General features: G+C 38.1%; 1 protein-coding gene and 1 long non-coding RNA gene across 2 annotated transcripts in view; one reads left to right on the forward strand and one right to left on the reverse strand.

Moving 5' to 3' along the window:
• The window catches only part of LOC309654921, a 307,887-nt gene that overhangs the window by 210,065 nt on the left and 75,931 nt on the right, over positions 1 to 21,891 (forward strand). The window lies entirely within an intron of this gene.
• MTPAP (mitochondrial poly(A) polymerase) overlaps positions 1 to 21,891 on the reverse strand; it is a 28,975-nt gene that overhangs the window by 767 nt on the left and 6,317 nt on the right. The window contains exons 3-8 of the mRNA XM_082449515.1: positions 21,579 to 21,812; positions 20,441 to 20,665; positions 14,407 to 14,618; positions 10,955 to 11,181; positions 1,831 to 1,923; positions 1,677 to 1,750 (exon numbers count right to left, since the gene is read on the reverse strand). Of these exons, the coding sequence (XP_082305641.1) occupies positions 1,677 to 1,750; positions 1,831 to 1,923; positions 10,955 to 11,181; positions 14,407 to 14,618; positions 20,441 to 20,665; positions 21,579 to 21,812 (1,065 nt within the window). The remainder of the gene's footprint in view (positions 1 to 1,676; positions 1,751 to 1,830; positions 1,924 to 10,954; positions 11,182 to 14,406; positions 14,619 to 20,440; positions 20,666 to 21,578; positions 21,813 to 21,891) is intronic.

A 21,891-nucleotide genomic window follows, 5' to 3' on the forward strand; every position in this document is an offset into this window, starting at 1 on the left:
ACAAGGAAGAAAAAGATGTATAAATATATGAAGGGCTCAGATATAAGAACTGTTTGGTTTAATAAAACGTCAAAAATGCATAAAATACCAGCATTAACTTTACAGAGTAAAGAATTTCTTCCCCAAGGGGACTGGGTATATATGCATGTTATGAGTTAGTGTATATGTGTGTGTGTACTTCAGACTGATTTTTTCCACTGTAGTTTTATGAATATTCTTTAGAGAAAAATAAATTAGCTTTATGAGCTATGGATGCTGATGTCACTGCTCTGATGAGAGGTGTCTGGACTGAGTCAACCAATAAAAGTATTTTTAAAATAACACAACATTTACCTAACAGAATAGAGCTGGGAAGGAAAAAAAATATGAAAAAGAAAAATGGCAGAAAATAAGATATAGTTATGTTTGAAACTTGCTAAAAACATACTTATTACAGTGGGAATAGAAGCACACAAAATCAGAAGCCTTAAATTAAATATAGTAATTAATGTTGCACAAGTATGAAATGAGAAAGGAAGAGAAGGAATAAAGGATTATTCATTTAAAAACACTAGACGTTTCCCATCTACATTCCTAAAGATCCAACTTAAGGCTCTGCCAGGTAAGATACAGAAATAAAAAGAAAAGCTAGAGCTACGAGTCACACAAACGTCAGTGATCCACTAGCCAATATAATCTTTTCCTCTCCCAAATGATACCACATATATGACTCAGATATTGCAAAACCAGTAGTCAGGTCTCCAATGCGAGCAGCCCCTGTTAATTCCCTAACTCCTCTCAAGCCACTGCCCAGCAGGGTCCTGCCTGACCATCATCTCTGAACCTTAAGGGGTAAGGGTACAGAAAGGGTGAAGAACTCCCTATGTTCCGTGCCCTTTTCCTTCTAGACTGCAGTCCAGAGCTCTGTGCCTCTACCCTCTCCCAACCCCACACTTTCTTTCTTTTTTATTTGTTAAAAACAAGACCTCCATGAGCAGGATAAGGGTTAGGGAAGAATGAAAAAAGGAGAGGTTGAAGAAACAAAAACAGAATATCTGAGTATGTGTTTTACGAAGCCAGTCTTCTAAGGGCTGTAACCAGATACCCACATGCTGAGCAGAACAGACCCGGAGCACCATCTCAAGTATCTCCCACGTGCAAACAAGTTTTGCTCAGGGTTTACTCTGATAGATTCTCTTTATGGAAAATGTCTGTCATTCCAGCTACTCAGATGAACCCAAATCATAATTCACTTGCCTAAGTAATTTAAACCCTAAGGGCTCAAACTGAGGGAATCATTAAAATCTGTCTTTGGGACTAGGTATTCTGTTTCTTTCATAGAAACCCAAATCCAGTTTAAAGAGAACTATATGTAAAATCATGCTCTCTAAAAAACTTTCAGAATATATTCCACATTTTCAAGGACACAGTATTAGTAGTAAGTGACACAAAGTTACTTGGCAAAGTGACAAAGGCAGATGTTGAAAAGAGGTGGCCTTTGCTCCTCCAGACACTAGATGACTGGTCTTAGCCAAGTCATGCATCTCCACTAGGGCATCAGTTTTCTCATTACTCTCTATCACCATAGAGGTGACACGCAATGACATTTGTTACAGTGCTTTGAAAACTAAACTCGTTAAATATTAGTGCAGTAGAAGACCATATACCTAATAACCAAACATTGAAACAGTATTTACCTGTCGAATATTAATGGAATTTTTATTGAATGCGAAATTTCCAAAATATTCAAAAAATTCTTTCAGTAGTAATTCTGTAAGAAAATAAAACAAGGAAAATAATAAGAAAGTCTGTTTCAGTACAAAAAGGAACAAAGAAAAAGAAAACACCTACCTAGTGTTTCTGCGTTTCCTGAAGGTTTAATTCTATTGAAGTCGCGCACAAATGTACAGTTGTGGCCTTCTATTATACACTTATCTTCTGCATCTTAAATAAACAGAAAGGAAAAATATTTAACATTCTATTTCAAAGATTTTCCCTACTTCAGAAATCTATAATCACATAAATCAAAGTTATAGATAAATGTGTCCTATTATTAGTCAGTGTTTTTTATATATAGTATAGATGGTTAGTAGGATTAAAACTCCATTAAAAAAGATTTGAGAGCAATTTTACTTCGGTAAAATTAACTTCACATGTACTTTAGCAAACTAGAATTGTCTATCAACACTCGATGGTCCCTAATCTATCTTCTGAGGTCATCAGTTTTCTAGCTGAAAATGAGGACAGTTCCCATCTTTCACCAACTTAAATCTTGGCACTATCTTTGATCAATAATATTTCATTTAATTTCCGTGTTCATTCTTATCACCCTTTTGTGCGTTTACTTTCAACAATTCATCCACGATACGTACAAATTGAATGTTCTAAGAATTTTGAAAACCTTCCAGTAATTTCTAAGATGCAGGCCTCTAAAGTGAGTGGGATTCAGTACCACACATTTAACAGCACAGTGGACTTACACATGCACCTTTCCTAACAGTATTTACATCTTCAGAGGTAATCCTTTCCTTAGTTATCAATAAACATACAGCTACCATGAAATCCCGCAACCATTTTAACCTACCTTCCACTGCACAACGTGCAGGCAAACTCCCATTCTGAAAAGTCTAATCAATGGCCACCTAAAAACGGCTTTCGCCTTCCCTAATGCCAAGCTGGCGCTCCAGCCTTTGTGTTCCGTGCTCCATCGGCACTTGCCCGACTGTGCTATGACTGCGCGCATGCTGTCTGCTCCCTTACCCCAGTCTGGGGCTACAGAGGCCACTGTCCAATCAAGGCAGTGATGACCTTCCCTCCCCCCCCAGCCCCCGTCCAGTCCACAACGACAGAGTCCAGCGTACGGTGGGCACATAACCAAGCATCTGAATGATCGCTGATATTTGACTTTGAGTGCTTATCTGTAACAGCCAGAAAGAAATTTAGAAAGAGATAAACAAGGTTCCTTCAAACTTCTGTCTCCCCTTTTTTATGATTTTGGTTATTTTTTGGTTAAGACCTGAGTTACTGACTTAAGTATTCAAAAAGCATTCCAGATTCTACCATTAATTCTAGATTCTAAAATTAATTGCTATTAATTTTAGTAGCAAATTTTATGTACTCTACAACTGAAGAACTTACATACAGTTCCACTTAGATCTACTTTTTATGGGACCTGGGCATATGTTTTATTATTTCAAATTATCAACAGTTTATATTTTTTGTGACACAGGCCAGTCACATATATTGATGCTCTTTTAGCTGCTATGTCCTTTTTTTCCCCCAGAAATATAATTCTAATAGAAAAATGAGATCCACATTAAAGTATTTCTACATTAAAGTATTTCTAGGAATGTACAGTGATGAAAAACAGACTGTGTCTACGACTGCTGGTCTTCACTAAAAGAGTTTTTAACAAAGTAGTAAAACTTAAAGGACAAAAATTATCCTCTGATTTAAGATATGGCCATTTTTGTTTTTTCAAAATCCCCAAGGCATTCAAACCTAAGAAACAACTCAGCTGTTAAAGTCTTCCCCTTTTTTCTCTCGCCCCTGTTTTTCTGCTATTAAACTATCACCCAAACAACAGCTACACAGTCCAATATAACAGCCACTAGATACATGCGGCCATTAAGATTAAAAATTCAGTTCCTCAGTCACACTAACCATATTTCAAGTGCCTGATAGCCACAGATAACAAGTGGCTGCCCTAATGTACAACATGATCACAGAAGTTCTACTGGACGGTGCTGCCACAGAGAAGCAGTTCTCAACCTACTCAGACGTAAGATACCCTATTACTGTTCGTTAATTCCCGTGGCAATGACTTTCTTCTTAAATGTACTGTATGAAACACTGGCAAAAATTCTTAACTAAATACAAACTTTCTCAGCTGTGGAAAAAATAGCCATGTAAGCACCTTAACTCATAATAGAGTTCTTCCCCTTAAGTGAACTTAAAAACTATATGAAAAAAATTAAGATTATGTATTTGCTAAATTTGATTTTCTTGCTTCCTTTGGAAATCTTTAGATTCTCAATGATCGGTACAGCAATTACTGTTTTTCAACATGATACATATGACAAATGAAATTCACTGAGTAACATTCTCACAGACGTATCCAGAATGATAAACGTACCCACATTTTTCAGGGAACTAATATTGAACTGCCATAACTCATAATCTGCCAGAGAGATCACGACTGGCAAGAGCTGGTGTATATACTGATAGATTACTCGGGGCTGCAGTAGAGATAATCGTATCTATGGGGTTATATAATTATTTAGGTTAATCTGCCTGTTCGAAAGAGCCAAAATCAACACTGCACCAGCCACAGGCATTTCTAACAAACAACCTGAAGCGGACAGGCATCTAAATAAGGGACGTAACAACAGGCATCAAGTTTACATGAAAGCTGATTAATTTTTCTTTGGTAACAAATCCTTTATAATGTCCTACTTTTATAAGAAGAGTTTACTGGAAATAAACTTGAACAGCTACAATTATATAACTAACTCCATTCAGCTTCTATTGTAACCATTAGCAGCACCAAGCCTTGCAGTACGCCACGGGTCAGTAGTAACTGAATGAGAGAAGCCCGCAGGCGACAGGTGACTCTCTCTGCTCACTGGCGAGGCTGACTCTGTAATACTGGGGGGGGGGGGGGGGTGGGGGGGACACACTCGGGCAGTTGCCGTTTTGCTTCCTTCTAGCCCACCCGGCCAGAGTGATTTCTGAAAATGCACATCCAAGGGAGCGCCTCTCAAGTGCTTGCATCTAACTCTGTGACGACTCTGAGTGTCATGGTTATACCCTCCTCGAAAGCAGCTTTAACACCTCGTAGCTCACTCGACTCCAGAGTAATTCCTACTTAGATGCTGTTCCTCACACATGTGCACCTGGAACACAGACTGCTTACTATCAATCACCCGCGCTAATCTACAGGCAAGGCCAAGTCCTTCTACGTGCCCCCATCACGCCACGTGCCCCAGTGACACTCAGCCCCTCTGGGCGGCAGCCTACACGCTGGTTCAGAGCACACGCTCCGGGGTAAGATGGCAAAATAAACTCGGGCATCTACCTTCACCCCCTCCCAAAGCACCACTGAAAGGACAGTAAAATGACATAAAATCTTACAGGTGGAGCCAAGAAGAGCCAAGAGCAACCACCATCTTTAAGACGAAGAACAGACGGGCAAGCAGCAGTGACGCAGGCGGTGTGGACACACTGGGCCCTAAAGCAGCAGTGAGGAAAGCCAAGGAGAAACCAGATGTCCAGGCAGAGCTCCCAGCGGCTCAGGGGCTGAAGCGCCAGGTCCGGCCCGGACGCCTGACGGTGACAGAAGCGCTGAGACCCTCCCCCAACCCCAGGTCCCTTCCCGACGGAAAATGTCGCATTTACCCTGGAGACGGCAGAAGAAAGAACCTCTAGACTGGGAGATGCAAGACACAGCTGAGGGTGGGAAAATTGTTCTAAATGCAATAAATGGCATAATAAATGCCAAAGTTTCAGCATGCCAGTAGCCAGGCCTTTTCTGCCAGAAAAAAAGATCGAAGAGTCCTTTCTGGGGAGCCTGAAGCCCCAGAGGAATGAGCCGGAGATGGGGGCTCTAAAGCCCCAGCGAACAGCCCGGCCGGGCCCTAGATCGTGTGTCACAGTCAACAAGCTCCACCTGGGCTCAGACTCAGATTAGCTTTTTAGTTTCTAATTCAAACATGAGCAGAAATTCAAAGATTACCAGACACCTGCGGAAGGCCTCTAACATGAGACTAAACAAAATAAAATGAAAAACTATTGTTAAAAAACAGAGGCTAGGTAAAGGAGAATTCATTAACAGAATATTTGATGCTTCTATTTTGAGAAAAGATTTATTGAGATGACTCGTGGCAAGTTTGAGATTCAATTAATGTTAAGTACATGAAAAACTAAGCAAACAAAAATAAATAAGGAATATTAAAAACTATTAACTCCAAAAAAATATACAAAGTTGGGCAGGAAAGGAAATTAATTCTAGCTTACTCCATGGATCAGATATGAAGAGTGCTTCCATAGTCACAATAGTGTAAAGAGTGCACAGCAAGACCATGCTATAGCTGTAGTCACAATACGAGGGATGGAAGATACGTGTGTATGTGTGAGGGCCCTACAGGAGGAAGAGTTATTCCTCCTCTTCTGTTAAGGGAAGTCACAGACGGTGCCGAACGCTAAAAAAAAAAAAGGAAAATCAAGAAACAGCAATTCAGGATTTTATTTTGGAAATATGGTTTAAAATATTAAACAGATCAGGTAAGAGAGTTAAAAGTGGTTGCCTACAGTGAGAGACTGAAGGAGTAGAAGGTACAGGCCCAGAGGGCGAGTCACGGTCACAAAGTCTGCAGTAACCATGCGCATCTGTAACTCTGCTAGAACTGAACTTTAAAAGCCGCGGTCCCTTTCATCAGCCACTATCAAGGGAGTGAAGGGAACCAGTGTGCACGTATTTGAGATACACAGATACGCATATACATACAGAACACGTGACCAAGGACTCACGTGCAGAATATGTAAAGAATTCCAACGAATGAATAAGAAAATGACAGATAATCCAACAGAAAAATAAGCAAAAGACTTACAGAAACTTCACAAGAGATACCCAAATGGCTAATACATATATGAAAAGGTGCTCAATGTTATTAGTCACTGGGGAAAAGAAAATCAAAACGAACCATGATGCCACGACACATGCAATTAGAAGAACTACCATAAAAAAAGATAATCCCAGGTGTTGGCAAAGACCAACAGCATTTACAACTTGTATATTGGGCCTGCGGGAGTTCACACTTTGGAAAACTGTTTGGCAGTGTCTCTACCAAAGCTCAATATACCCGAAGCCTGAGACTCAGAAACTCTACTCCTCAGATACACTGGACAGAAATGAGTACCTGTGTTCAGTTCTCACCAAAAGAAATGTGCCAGCACAGTCACACTAGCACTACCTGTCACAGTTCCAGACTACAAATTACCCAAATGTCCACCAAAAATAGAATTAAAAAAACTTTTGGAATATTCATATAACAGAATACTACATGGCAATGGAAATGAATGGTCCACAAATGCACTAATAAGATGAACGAATCTCCTAAACACCACGTTGAGAGGGAAAAGCCAGACACAGAAGAATATGTACTCTGTGATACCTTTTACATAAGAGACACGAACAGGTAAGATTCATCTACGCTGTCAGAAGAGACTGGGCTGGGGGAAGGTGTACAGTGACCGGAAAGGAGCGCGGCTGGTACTTCTAGGTGCTTTATCCAATCTGGGTGGCAGTTACAGAGGTGTGTTCAGTTTGCGAAAATCTATACACACACACACACACACACACATATATATATATATATGCACTTTGATGTGTATTATATTTCAGTTAGAAAAAAAAGTATAAGCTCTGCAAAGTGCTTGCATTTGAATTCTGGCTCTAGCGTGTTCTAACTATGTGAACTTAGGAAATGGAGATGATGCATAAAATTTCTTAGCCAAGTGCCTGGCACTCAATAAATTGTTACTGGGTCACAGAAAGCTAGCAACTAAAGCTCTCTTCTGTGCGGGGGTCTCCGCATCAAATTTGCTGAAAATGCTACCCAGTCGTTTCTTCCTCAAACCTTTAATTCGTCATAGGAGAGAAAAACAGGAATCCTAAACAAAAGAACTCTAATCAAACAACTGATTATAAGAGGAAGATGCTATATTAAAAGCATTAAACACAGAAGTAAATATAACAAAGGTAGCAAAGCCAAAAAAAGGGCAGAAAATGCAAGAAAATAAGACACATGGGGGAAAGTAGTAGCGACTAAGAAAAGATAAAGAACCAAAAATTCAAGAATAACCAAAATACGAAAGTTGCCATCATGCTCAGTACAAAACAACCTTCAACTTCAAAATGTTCATCCAATCATTTCAATCTATTGACTGAACTTCTCCAAGCCAGGAGCAGAAAATGCAGAGACGGGACGAATCAGACAGCCTGCCCTAGAAAAGCCTGGCCAAGGCAGGCAGGTAAAAGAATGACAACAATCCACCAGCTGTCGCAATCCAGGTACGCTCCAGGTACTTGGAAGCGCTCCAGGTACTTGGAAGCGCTCCAGGTACTTGGAAGCCGACAAGGCACCGCCTCCGGGGAGGGAGCGGGGAGAGAGAAGCCAGGAGAGACCTAACAAGCAAGCCTTTGGACTGGGCGTGTCTTCTCTGCCGTGATCATGAGGAGGTTCTCCAGGCAAGGAGAGAAGGCAGGAGGAAAGGGCCACCTCCGGCGAAGGCACAGAGATGCGCAGAAGTGCAAAGGGCTGCAGCTCCCGATCTGCACACAAGAGGGAAGGCACAAGAAGAGGAGGAAAACGAAGATCACGAAGGACCCGAAACACAAGGCTAAGAGGTCTGGACTGCAACTTCTGGATTTCAAACAGTGGTTGACAAAGTCCCAGAAGTGCTAACAGGCGCTCCAGAAATTGACGCTGCCTTCTACTAACAAACAAGCAAGCAGGCAGGCAAGCAGGCAGGCAATCGAGTAAACGGGGTCTTACTGTCTTCCTTGTGAAACAACACAAATGACAGGCTCTACCTGAATATCAAATGAGAGGCGCAGTTTAGAAGAAAAGGACTGTAAGAGGACACAAGTCCCTCAGCTGCTTAATTACGGAGTGCCCAAGATGGCTTTGATTATTTCACGATTTAACATTGTTTTTATTCTTAGCCATATACTGTTGAATGTACATCAGTATGGGACCACTGGTTAAAGTCAGAAAGTATAAAAAACATGGATTCTGAAAAATACTTAAATGAGTAGGAAAAAAATATTTTGACAAATTCTCCTCAAAATCATCTTCACCACAACCTTCATATACATTCATCCACAAAAAATTCTTTTACAACAAGTTCAAGATTTCACTAGAACTTCAAAAACCAAAGATAAAAAAGTAGCAACAATTATATCAAATTCGCTTTACATTTATTGGCAATTCACACCTATAATGTGCTATGTGGAAAGAAGCAACTGAAATGGCCCCAAAATTTCTCTGACCATGTTTAAAAACTAACATGAAGAATTTTCAACAACCAATTTGGTATTTTTAAGTAGAAAATGAAGGAATTCCCAAACTAGTTTTGTCCGTTTTGATGCCATAAGATGTGAATAAATTTAAATTTGGTTTAAAATAGATTTGGAATAAAAACTCAACATGTCATTTTTAATTCGTTCACAAATCATATTCTTTTTCTGAAACAATTAGTGGAAATTAAAAAAAAGATACTAGGAAATTACTGAAGGATTTCAAGAGAGAGAATACTACAATTAGACATGAATTTCCGAAAATCACTGTTAAGAATGGAGCAGCGGGAAGGAGAGAAGCAGTATAAACCTCCCCGGGCAGGGATGCGAGGGGCCTGAGCGCGGCAGGCTGGCAGCACTTGTCAGACTGGAAGAGAACAATCACGACGTTAGGCGCAGTCAGCCCCCAACATAAACCTATTCCTCCTCTTTTTCAGCTTCTACTCTTTCTTAGCTTCGGAACTCCAAAATTCCATGATATTTCCCCAAAATGGTTTCTAGGAGAGCAGTCGTAAGCATCAGGGCACACAGCAGGGATTGAACAGGAAGTGCTTTTTCCAGGTTGCTTATTGGTGAGATCTACCCATGTTTTCTGTTTGTTTCTTACCTCTTTACTAGATTGAGTTACCTGAGAACATCGTCTGTGCCAAAAAATCACACCTGACACAAAGTAAGTCACCAACAGATCTTCAGTGAACGTATGACACAAAACGATGAGATGGGCACCGGTGTGGACAAGGCCCTTTATTCCAACCTCAGAGGTGAGACACAGGCTCAGCACTCTGCCTCCCTGAAAACTTCCTACTTTCCACTAACCTGCCACATGGAGCTTTTTTTACAGCTTACTTTCAAGCTGTACCATCACTTACAGTGTTCACAGGAAAGAAGAGATTACTTCTAATTTGAATAATAAGGAAAAGTGGCATGGAAGAGAACTTAAAAGAATTTAGAGAAGAAAAGGCACATTCTAGGAAGAAAAACACACAGCATAAACGAAGGACCTAAGAGGAAATGTTATGAACATGGTATTGGCTGAAACGTGGCAACACATGAAGAGAAATGGTGGGAGAAGAGGTTGGAAAAATTGGATGTGGCTACAGGTGAAAATCTTAGGCACCAAGCTAAGTCAACTGCTTGAGGTTTATTCTATAGGGAATAAAATTCCTTTAAGGTGATTTTAAACAGGGACGATTCAGGGATGTACTGGCAGCAATATATAAGAGGGGCAGAAGATGCAGTGCATATACACTTTGAGTAAATCCCTGAATTATCTTCCTTTTAGAATTTAGGACTGTAATACTTTAGTATCTCATCCAGCAGTCTATCAAAATTTCAATTTATTTAAAATGTAAATTAAATAGTATACTAATTTTAAAACCATTTACCTACGATTCCTTATAAGCTTTAACCAAAAAAAAAAATTTAGGATCTCTGTAAAGCAATTATGATCCAATAAAGACGCTAAAACAAAAAAAACAAAAAAAATCATGAAACAGTTTTTAGTATCTCTAAGAGAAATCTGGAAATAGCTTCAGACTTGGAAAGCTATCTCTGAAGCTGGGATCCTATCAGAAGCTGCATCTGGGATATATTTTTTTCCAAGGTCATTCCAAGCTTGGTAAACCAAGGGAGAGGTTCCAGCTGGCTCAGGAGATTGTAAACAACGTTGCCAACTGACACAGGACAGAACTCTCAAAAAATTCTAAAGGCCTCAGCTTCACAAATCATCTGCTCTCATGACCCCTGGTGGACATTAAGAAAATTAAAAGCTTTGAAATTTTAGATTCGTAAGGCTTTGAATATACATGACCACCAACACACACACACGGTTTTGGTAACACATGGTGATTCTATCCACTCGAACGTCAGAGAGGAAACAGACGCTTCTAGTCTCACCTGCAAGGGTTTTCAGGCAGTCTAGTGTTGGAAGAATAGGCGGTGATCTCCTCTGGAGAAAAAAGATGACCATCACGGTAAGGGAGAGATTTGTAATCCAAGCACCAGGAATACTGCTCGTTAACGAATGTGCTCGAGCCCAGCATCGGATACTGAACACCAAGGCTCTCACTCGGGAGTCCAGGGCACCATATATATAAAGGAGTTCAGAACTCTTCAAGGCAATCCTTCAAAAGAGAAAAATAACAGGAATTTTCAAACCCCCAAATTATGATCCCAGAGTAGAATAAAACACATACCTGGGGACATATCTAAATATCTTACTCTATCTGAACATATTCAGAATAACAAGAGCAGATCATCAAAAGCATTATGTATTTGCAATATAAAATTTATGTGAATGGTTATACTTTCATTACCCTTAAAACATTCTTTTAACTGCTGACAACCATGATGCAGCTCTAAAGCTTAAAATTTTTAAATCAAAGTCCCTAAACATGACCTAATAAGTGAAATACTACCTAAGCACTCTTTATTAACTATCAGTAAAGACACCAGCACATCTGTAAATAAGATGCTTCACACTTCAGTTGCACACCTGGATTATCTAGTCCTTTTTTTTTTTTTGAGCTATCAGTTCATGTGTTTATTTGTTGCACCCATTGCTTTTCCAGTGTTTTTAGGGGGCATTTAAGAACCCCTATAGTAAATCGTCCAGGTATGAGTCTATAAATCTAGATCAGAGAAGATATAGACAGAATGAACAAAGTCAGCACCAGAATGTATTCGGGCTGTAGGCATTCCAGCCCGATGGTTCTGCAGATTAATTAAAATTTGAGCTGCAAGTTTATTTCTGATCTTCCTATCAGAAGCAGCTAGAAACGAAATGCGGTCATTTGTAGGATTTACACTGGTCACAAGGAGAAACATGATAATTCTTCCAGGGTAAAGATTTCCTGATAACTGAATTTCAAAAACAATTTGATCTCATTGTAGAGTATAGGTGAAATAACATTATACTTTATCATCTAAATCAGGACACTTTAGAATGGGAAAGGGGGGTTATCTAGTCCTTTGACAGACAAGGAAAACATTCTACTTATTTTATCAAGAAAGTATAAATGTCTTAAAATTCAGCCAAAATTACTTAAGTTTAATATTTATAAAAACCACAATCCATGAAGATAAAACGTCTATTAAGAAATCAATCTTCAGAGCCTGTCTTCAATAAGTCTTCTAATCACAATGTTACAGTGCAAAGAATTATAAGAATTATTTTAAAATCAAGCTCCTACTGATCAAGACATGTTGTGTAATTACTCAGAGAACTGAGAGGGCACAACACCATTTCACAGTAGCAACTCCAACTGTCTACTAAGTACCACCATGGACGGCATTTACTTCCTGAGTTTAAGGAAGAGAGCAGAAATGTCAAATTAGAAATTCATGGTGATTAAATGTTTTATCCATGTAAATGAAGGTAAATTAAGCTGAAAAATAAATATCAAATAGTGCAAGGTATCTGATATAAAAAAACAATGTGAGTATAAAAACCTGAAGCATATTAAAACAAAATTTTTAAAACTATACCAACAAGACCATGAAAATAACACTATTACAAAGATAAATGTCCTTTTAGAGACACAGATATAGAGAACAAACATATGGACACCAAGGGGGGAAAACCACAATGGGGTGGGGATGGTGGTGTGCTGAATTGGGCGATTGGGAGTGACATGTATACACTGATGTGTATAAAACTGATGACTAATAGGAACCTGCTGTATAAAAAAACAAACAAACAAACAAAAAAACAACTAATACTAAACTTTCTTTGGGTTATTTGTATGGAAATATGTTAATATAAATGTTTCAGACATTACATGAAATTTCTAAAAATCTTATATGTTCTGGTATAATGTTATAAGTCATAATTCTAGTTATTTAAAATGTGTATCTCAGAAATAACTAAATTTCCTTGTCAACTGCATTATTATGTACTTTCATCAAATCTTTAACTGTGGTCATTTTTAAGTCTTTTGTCATTTACAGACAGTTCTGGGTGTACTCTGATGCTTTCGCAAAAATGTTCCTATAAAAGGGTTTCATCTTCAAGGAATTCATGGAAAAGACTCTGACAAGTACAGGTTTCTGGTAACTGACTGTACTGCTGAACTGAATGAATAAGCATTTTCAGAACTCTAATGGAAAACTGATGAACTCATAAAAGTGCTAACAAAAGATCAAGATGGAAAAAAAAATTAATTACATGGGACTGAGTGAACTGATGAGGATGAGTATAATTTTTGTGACTTTCTGTTTGAATAAAAAAATAAAATCCCACAAGGACTCAGAGGCGAAAAATATACAAATCAATTCTCACTGCAAAGTAAAGGAGCTGTTACAGTGGAGGATTACTGGACTGAATGTCAATATTATGACATAGTATGAGTGTGTTTCGTGTTTGGTAATTGCAATCATTGTTGCTTTTGTTGTGGTCATCCACTTACAATGCTTGGTGTCAGTTTATTTATCTCTTGTAAAAGTAAAATACAGTGTGTGTGTGTGTGTGAAAAAAAATTTCAATAGTTTAAAAACTATTCTGATTGTATGGATTTATATAAAGGTGTTTCTCTCCAAAAAAAAAAAATTAATGATGTAATCTTTCACCTCTAAAAAAAAGTCATTTTATTCTATTTATATACTATAAAGAAAATATAGTAATGATAGAAATACAGTATATATTTTTATTATTCAAAAGTCCTTCGCACTGACTTGTTAGTGAACACTGGACTTTAATCAAAACTGCTCTAGATTGGATCTCCTGAATCTACTTGTAGTTCTGATCATGTATCTAGCAGATAGTACAGTGGAACCAAACGCACGCAATGAGCACACGAGAGTATAAAGAAGCAAACTCCTCAGCTGAGAAGTCTTCCCTACTGAGAACCAAAGAAAAGTCGTCAGAGTATAAAAGAACTTGTCATTCTCATCCCATGTGTTTTAAAGCAAACAGGTTGATAATAAAATGAAAACATGCTGAAGAAAAACTACGCAGTCTCATTAGGCTGCTCAGACCACCGTCTGACTTAAGCAAATGCTACCTTTGTTTGGACACACAGTCGACTGCCTCTGGAAGCAGCTGAGAGCACAAACCCAAGGTGCTGCTTTATTTTCCAAGTGCGCTAGAAGGCTATATACTTCGGAATTTCTGAGTTGTTATCAGGCTACGTAAGTAAGAACAATGAAACACAAGTCTTCTCAGAAGATGTTAGTTAGGCATGTTAACATTTTAATAATTGAAAACCCTACTTTTCAATTCAAGTGTTCAAGTTTTAAAAAAATTATTACTAAAGCATATCAAAGAGTCGAAAGCCATTGTTTCTGTACAAGAAAAACTATGCTAATACCTTATAACATTCACATTTAAGATAATAAGTAAGAGACCGTACCTATTGTTAGTAGTCAAGTCACACTGAAATCCAGAGGCCTGGTGTGAGAACCGGACAAGGGGACACCGAGCATTTAGTATTTTCTGTACTCCCACACAGCCCGGGCCAAAGTGGTCAAGGCATTCTCCTATCACAGACAGGATCTTCTGTGTTGCAATTCTTTCCGAAGGAACATTTTTCACTTGAAATTCCATCAGAAAATTTCCTGAGGCCTGAATAATAAAAACATTTGTAAATAGGAGCTTTTCATAAAAAGGAATTTCTTAAAAAAACTTTTCTAAAAGGATGCTCTAAGTCATTTCTGGCCAAAACACACACACACACACACACACACACACACACACACACACACACACACCAACAAAACCCAAAACAAACAAACAAAATCAATAACCACACAAACACATACACAAAAAATTCTTCATGCAATCACAGCCAAAAGCAGACCAAAAATCTTCAGCTGTCAAAACAGACAACCTACAGACTAGGAGAAAATATTTGCAAACGACGTGACCGACAAGGGCTTAATTTCCAATATACACAAACAGCTCATACAACTCAATAACAAAAAAGCAAACAACCCAATCAAAAAATGGGCAGAAGACCTAAATAGACATTTCTCCAAAGAAGACATACAGATTGCCAAGAGGCACATGAAAAGCTGCTCAACATCACTAATCATTAGAGAAATGCAAATCAAAACTGCAATGAGGTATCACCTCACACCCATCAGAATGGCCATCATTAAAAAGTCGACAAATAATAAATGCTGGAGAGGGTGTGGAGAAAAGGGAACCTCCCTACTCTGTTGGTGGGAATGGAAATTGATACAGCCACTATGGAGAATAGTATGGAGGTTCCTTAAAAAACTAAAAATAGAACTACTATACAGCCCAGCAATCCCACTACTGGGCATATACCCTGAGAAAACCATAATTCAAAAAGAGTCATGTACCACAATGTTCACTGCAGCTCTATTTACAATAGCCAGAACATGGAAGCAACCTAAATGCCCATCGACAGATCAATGGATAAAGACAATGTGACACACCCGCACACACACACAATGGAATACTACTCAGCCATTAAAAAGGACGAAATAATGCTATCTGCAGCAACACGGATGGACCCAGACATTATCATACTAAGTGAAGTCAGAAAGAGAGAGACAAATATATGATCCCTCTTGTGTGTGGAATCTAAAATATGATACAAATGAACTTATTTATAAAACAGAAATAGACTCAGAAGACATAGAAGACCAACTTATGGTTACCCAAGGGGGTGGGGGAGGGATAAATTAGGAGTTTAGGATTAGCAGATACAAACTATTGATACTATATATAAAATAAACAACAAGGTTCTACTGTATAGCACAGGGAACTATATTAAATATCCTGTGATAAACCATAATGGAAAAGAGTATGAAAAAGAATATATGTATGTATAACTGAATCACTTTGCTGGACACCAGAAATCAACACAACATTGTAAACCAACTATACTTCAATAAAAATACTTTCAAAAACTCTTCACTTTTCTTTTGCTTCTCTAGAGTATAAAATACTAACTTGAAAAATCACTGGCTTTTTATAATTAACTTACATACCACAGTATATATCATAAAGTAAGACTATAGTAGAACCATAGATTCTATAAATTCTGTGAATGTACATGTGCCCTTTCCAAGTTAGCCTTTCCATTTTAATAAGATCTGTAAACCCACAGTAGTTATAACAGGAAATATATGCACGAGGACAGTAGATCAACAGAAGAAAACAGTACAAACAGACCTAACTACAGAAATTTAATAGTTAATAAAATGAACTCTGCAAATTACTGCGGGAAAATTGCTATTGAAACAATGAGCCAAGTGGCCATTAAAAAAATAAACTAGACTAGTCCAAAACCAAAGTAAATTCAACACAGACCAAAGACTTAAACATAAAAGTTTTTAATCAATAAAGTACCACAACACAATGGGTGAAAGTTTCTACAATCTTAGAGTGAAGGATTATCTAAGCATGACACGAAATTCCAGAACACACAAAAGAATACGGATGAATAAAAATTAAAACCATCTTAAGGCCAAGCATATATTCATTACTAGATAAAAGACAAATGAAGACGATAATACATGTCATATAAAGGGCTAACTTCCCTAATTTATGAAGGGTTTGTACAAATGGAAGGGAGGAAAGCCCACCCAATTCTAAAAATGGCCAAAAACACTTGAATAAGAAACTAACAGAAGAAATAAAAATGAGTAAGAAACATAGAAAGAGATGGTGTCTTGTTTTCCAGAAGCTAAGAAGAAATTAAAATAGCACTGAGATTTCTCATTTATCAGTCTGGCAAAGACAAAAAGGGTGACAGGACCAGCGTTGGTGGGTGAGGGGAAACACACACATCCGTCAGTGGGAGCGTAAACCGGGACATACTTTTGGGACAACTTTAGTATTGAAATGGCAAAATTTTAAATACGTGTCAATAAGATTTTGATTAGCTATTAAAATCCTAGGAAATCACCCCAAAGGAATGCTCATACAGATGAGGTGATTTGCAAAGCTGTTCCCTCACTGCAGCGTTATTTGTGTGGTAGATACTTTCGAAGAGCTCTGTCTAGCTTAATAAAGCCTCCTACCCCTCTCTGAGAACTCAGTCCCCCGAAAGGATCACGGCCCTGACGACGCATGTGGAGCAGGCAGGGCGGCTGACGCGAGCACTGCGGGGGCACACCCCCACCCAGCCAGCCGTCTCCACCAGCAACTGCAGCGGAGCTTCCGAGGCAACCACGTGGTTGAAATGGAACTCAGACGCTTTGGGGCAGAGGCACAGTCTACAGCATGAGGATGAAAATGTTAAAGAGAATCGAAGCGGGTGGGGAGAGGGGAGTGAAGGGAAGGGAGACAGTAAGTAAAGCAAATACGTGGAGAAGAAACCGAACCCTTCGCGGACTCCCGATTGTTCGTACTTCCCAGTGCTGCCCTTCCCTGAGCCTCCCCCACATTCCTGGCCCTGGGTTCTGGGGTGCTTCCTCTACTTCTCTTGTTTGCTTGTTTAAGCTGCTCTGGGTTGGCTTCTGTGATGCACAACCTAAGAATATTACCTAATATAGTTGGCAATAAAGTGGGGAAGAAAAGATACCGTCCCCTAACTGTCTAACAAATAAAGCACTGGTTAGGTAAATTATGGTACATTCATTCAATAGAACATTCTGCATCCACTGAAGAGGATGCAGCAGACTGAACTGCTGAGACACTATTAAGTGGGGGAAAAAATCACGTTAAAATCTGTATAGATTATATTATAATCTCTTCCTAACTGCTCTCAACTCAGGCTGAAGAATAAAACAAGCCCAGAGAACCACAAACCAAGGGGGAGTGCTGGGACACACGGAGCACCAGGAGGTAAGAGGGAGGAGAGGTTCACAACTGCATACAGTGTTCAAGGAAGCTGTTTTATGGAGGATGAGTTTAAAAGTGCTCCTGGTTTTTTAAAATCTATTCTTATTTATTTAAAAATAAAAAATAAATAAAAGTGCTCCTGTTTTTCATGTTTCATTTTTAAAATGTTTCTATTAGCAAAGCTATTATAATCTTAAACAAGCACATATTTCAGAGTATATGTTTATAACAACACTGCATAAGTTAAACCTACATACGGAATGATGTTAAATTGTTTAGTGAGACTGGAGCACTGTCTTTTAAAATATCTTTTCCTAACAGCTCTCTGTTTCAGAAATCTAAGACCCAACTAAGTTTCCAACTCCTTCCTCTGCTTCCAACAGAAAAAAATGTATTTCTTACTGTCTAGCAATCCTCTCAAACACTCCATGAGCTGGCGTTATAGCACTAACCCAATTTTATGGCTAGGAAAATCGAGGCACAGAGAAGGTAAATAACTTTCCCAGGGTCATACAGCAGGTAAGTAAACGAACTATTCTGCACTCCCGAGCCCAAGCTTTCACCATTACAACACATTATAATGCACTTTAATTATTTGGCAAGGTCTTTTATTTAATATAAAAATAGCCTAACATAATTTAAGTGTCCCTGTCAGGAATTTAATACAATTTCAAGTACATGTTAGTCTTAATCAGACTGACCCGTTTCACTTTCACGTGCTTCATATTTCTTGGCCAGTTTCAACTATGTAATTACATGCTGAGCAGATAAAGTATGGCGGGCACTGTGTGGGATGAGAAAATGAACAGACACGGATCCTACCCTGCCCACGCTTAGGATACAGTGAGAGACACAGATCAACCACTAACTAAACGTAACGCAGAAGGAATCTGGAGACAGAAGTATGAGCTACGCTGCAAAAAAGGAGTGATTAATTTTGACTGGAGCAGAGGGAAACATCAAGTATGGTTTAAGAAGGTGGGGTCAGGACGAGGCCGTGAGAGCCGTGTAGGAATGGCAGTCAGGAGCGGAAGGGAAATGCACTCCTGAGTGAAGACACAGAGCTACGGTTCAGTCGCCATTCATACCCTAAAAGTGCCCCACAACCGGTAATTAAATGATGTGATTGGAAAACTGGGTGTGTGAAGACAGAGAAAGACAAACGATTACTAAAATGAATTATGAGGCAGATCATTTCAATTCTATGTTAAAACGAAGAACTGTTCTAAGCTTGTGGATGATTCAAGCTGTGTTTTAAGATAACTGCAGCAGAGACTGAGGGCTGGAATACCAAGGCATGACACGAGAAGCACGCGGAAAGCAGGATGTTGCTACAATCATCTAAGTGAGAATTTATAAGGGACCGTGTCACTATAGCTTTGAGGATGTAAATGAAGAGGTAGACCTGAAAGATTAGCTTAGATAGCTTTGCTTAGACGACAGCAAATGTCAGGAAAGCTAAAATGCCACTGATTAACATGTGACACATAACTAAGAACTTTTATAAAAACTTATAAAGAATATTTACAAGGAGATGAAGATAAAGTTCTGTTTTCAAAATGTTAAGTTTGAAGTTTCAAATGGACATCTACACAGAGATGATTACTAGTTTGAAATACATAAGAAAGAACAGTCCTAAAAACCTAAGATTTTACAAAAACACAGAAGGCTTTTCAAATCAAAGTTGTAATGAAATTAAAGCACCTCATATTGTTTGGGATGATGGCAGACACGCTGATTAAGTTTACTCTGTCAGACACGCATGTTAATAAGAACATAAATGGGATATACAATTTCTAAACTGTAACAGGAAAGACAGGAATGGAGGAAAGGGCAGAATAAAGAAAGAATCCAACAGGAGGAGGAAAGGAAAACAATGAAAAGCAAAGAAAAAGCATAGAAAATAGGAAATAAAAAGTAAGACAGTAGAAATAAACCCCCAAAATTACCAGTAATAATAAATAAAAAGACTCACAGATTGGAGTAAAAGCATAAAATTCAGTGATCTGCTATTTATACTCAAAACGTAACAACGTATGTGAAGGCTGGAAACACTGATGTAGGAGGAGAAGGTACGTGAGACGAGTAACAAGCAGCCATCTTAACAAACAAAAAAGAATTTAAAGAAGAGGCACTTACAGAGATGATGGGCAAAATTTAATGACAAATGAACAACCCAATAAAAAGGTATAATAATCATATACCTATATGTAGCTAACATAGTCTTTGAATAAAACAAAAATCAAAAGAATTCTGAGAAATGAAGAGAAACAAAAATCATGAGATGTAAAAAGTATTTCAGTAAGTAGATCATGCAGATGAAAAAATTAGTTAATACACACATAGTCTGAATAACACAGTAAGTAACCTTGGCCTACCCAAAAAAATTCTCAACCCTCAAAAAGAACAACCATTTTATTACATATTTAAGATATTCACAAAAAAATGATAATATATTAGACCGATACAAAGAAAGACTTTACAATTCCAAAGAATCAGTATCAAATAGACCCTATTCTTTAACCATATTATTTCTTAAGCTTAGAAATCAAGTTGTAATTTTATTAAATCCAAAGATTTCCTTTATTTTTTTCTGACAACTTTGTGATTTAAAGAAATGTAATTACCTTGTGAGTACTAAAGTTTTCAATTTCATCTAGATCCAAAAACATGTCCAAATCACATCCTAATTTTCCAAAACTGTTCACTGAAGAGCCAAAGGGTCTGACGGTGCAGCCCGGAAAATACGCAGCTGCTACATCTTCAATAAGAGAGCAGGTGAGATACCGGAGCTTGCTGTTCTCCTCTGTTAGCTGGAATTCCCTCAAGAGAGTGTTCAGCTGATCATCTACCTAGCTGGCCAAAACAAAAACAAGAGAATATAGAGAACGTTAAGGTCATGTAAAATAATTGTCATTTTACTTCTAGAAATTTGATGGCTTAGGAGACCTACCTTAAAAATATGCAATCTTTTTACATTTACCCTTAAAAGTGGATTTTACAAATGCCCTTTAAAAAGCACTGAGGAATGAGGACACCAGCAAAAAAAAAAAAAGTTGGCTAGAATTAAAACTACTATTTTTCTTAGGCCATGAGTATAAAGTATTGTTTTAGGAAAATGAAAATAGTAAAATGCCCCAGTAGAGGAGGTCAAAGCAACCACAAAGCTGGACATTTAAATGAAGGTGCATGCTGGAGCTGAATATTTAAAATAAAAACCACAGCCTAAACGCCCACGTTTGAAAATAATACTGAAAATAACCGAACTAAACATTTAACTCAAGAAAAATAAATAACAGAAAGTAGAGGAAATACAAAAGGTTAGAAGTAAAGTTTTAAAAATTAGAAAATCAACCACCAAAATAGTATTTTGATAACTAAAACCATGAACATATTCTTGGAAAGGACTAGCTAAACCTTTGACAAGTCTGAGTAAGAAAAACCAAAACTACTATAAACATTACTAGAGCAGAAAAAGAGAGCTAAAACCAGAAATAAGATATTTTAAAATTTATAAAAGAATGCCATGTACAATTATATGTCATGTTGACAAGAGAAAGAAAGCAAGAATAATCCAAAGGCCCAAAACTCTGGCAGAATGTGGTTACTTCCGAGGGTTACAAATGGGATACGGTGGTAGGGAGTAGGGAAGGATTACTTTTACTTTTCACTCAGTATGAATATTTAATGATAAAAACTTAAAATATACAAAACAAGTCAAACACACACACATATCAAGTCAGGGAAGTATGCCTACAAACTTACACTTTCTGCACAACAAAGTAATTCAAAAAGCTTCTTGCTTGAAGGAGAAGACTGATTCCTACATTGAATACTTGACTGCTCAGAAGTCTGGTTTAATGGAGTCTTCAACTTTAAATTGAAGTAACGTGATCTGAATGGAATTGCAGCCTCTGTGCCCAGGCTTGGAGTACGAGTTACATTCTGCAGTGAAGCTACGCTTTCCTTCTGACTAAATTCTACAACAGCATAAAGACCCTACACCAAAAACATAAGAAGAACAGAACACATTTCAAAATACTATTTTTAACATAGTATTTTAGTTCATATTTCAAAG

The sequence above is a fragment of the Balaenoptera physalus genome (genome assembly GCF_965194825.1).
Source record: "Balaenoptera physalus genome assembly, chromosome: 2".
NCBI classification, from domain to species: Eukaryota; Metazoa; Chordata; class Mammalia; order Artiodactyla; family Balaenopteridae; genus Balaenoptera; species Balaenoptera physalus.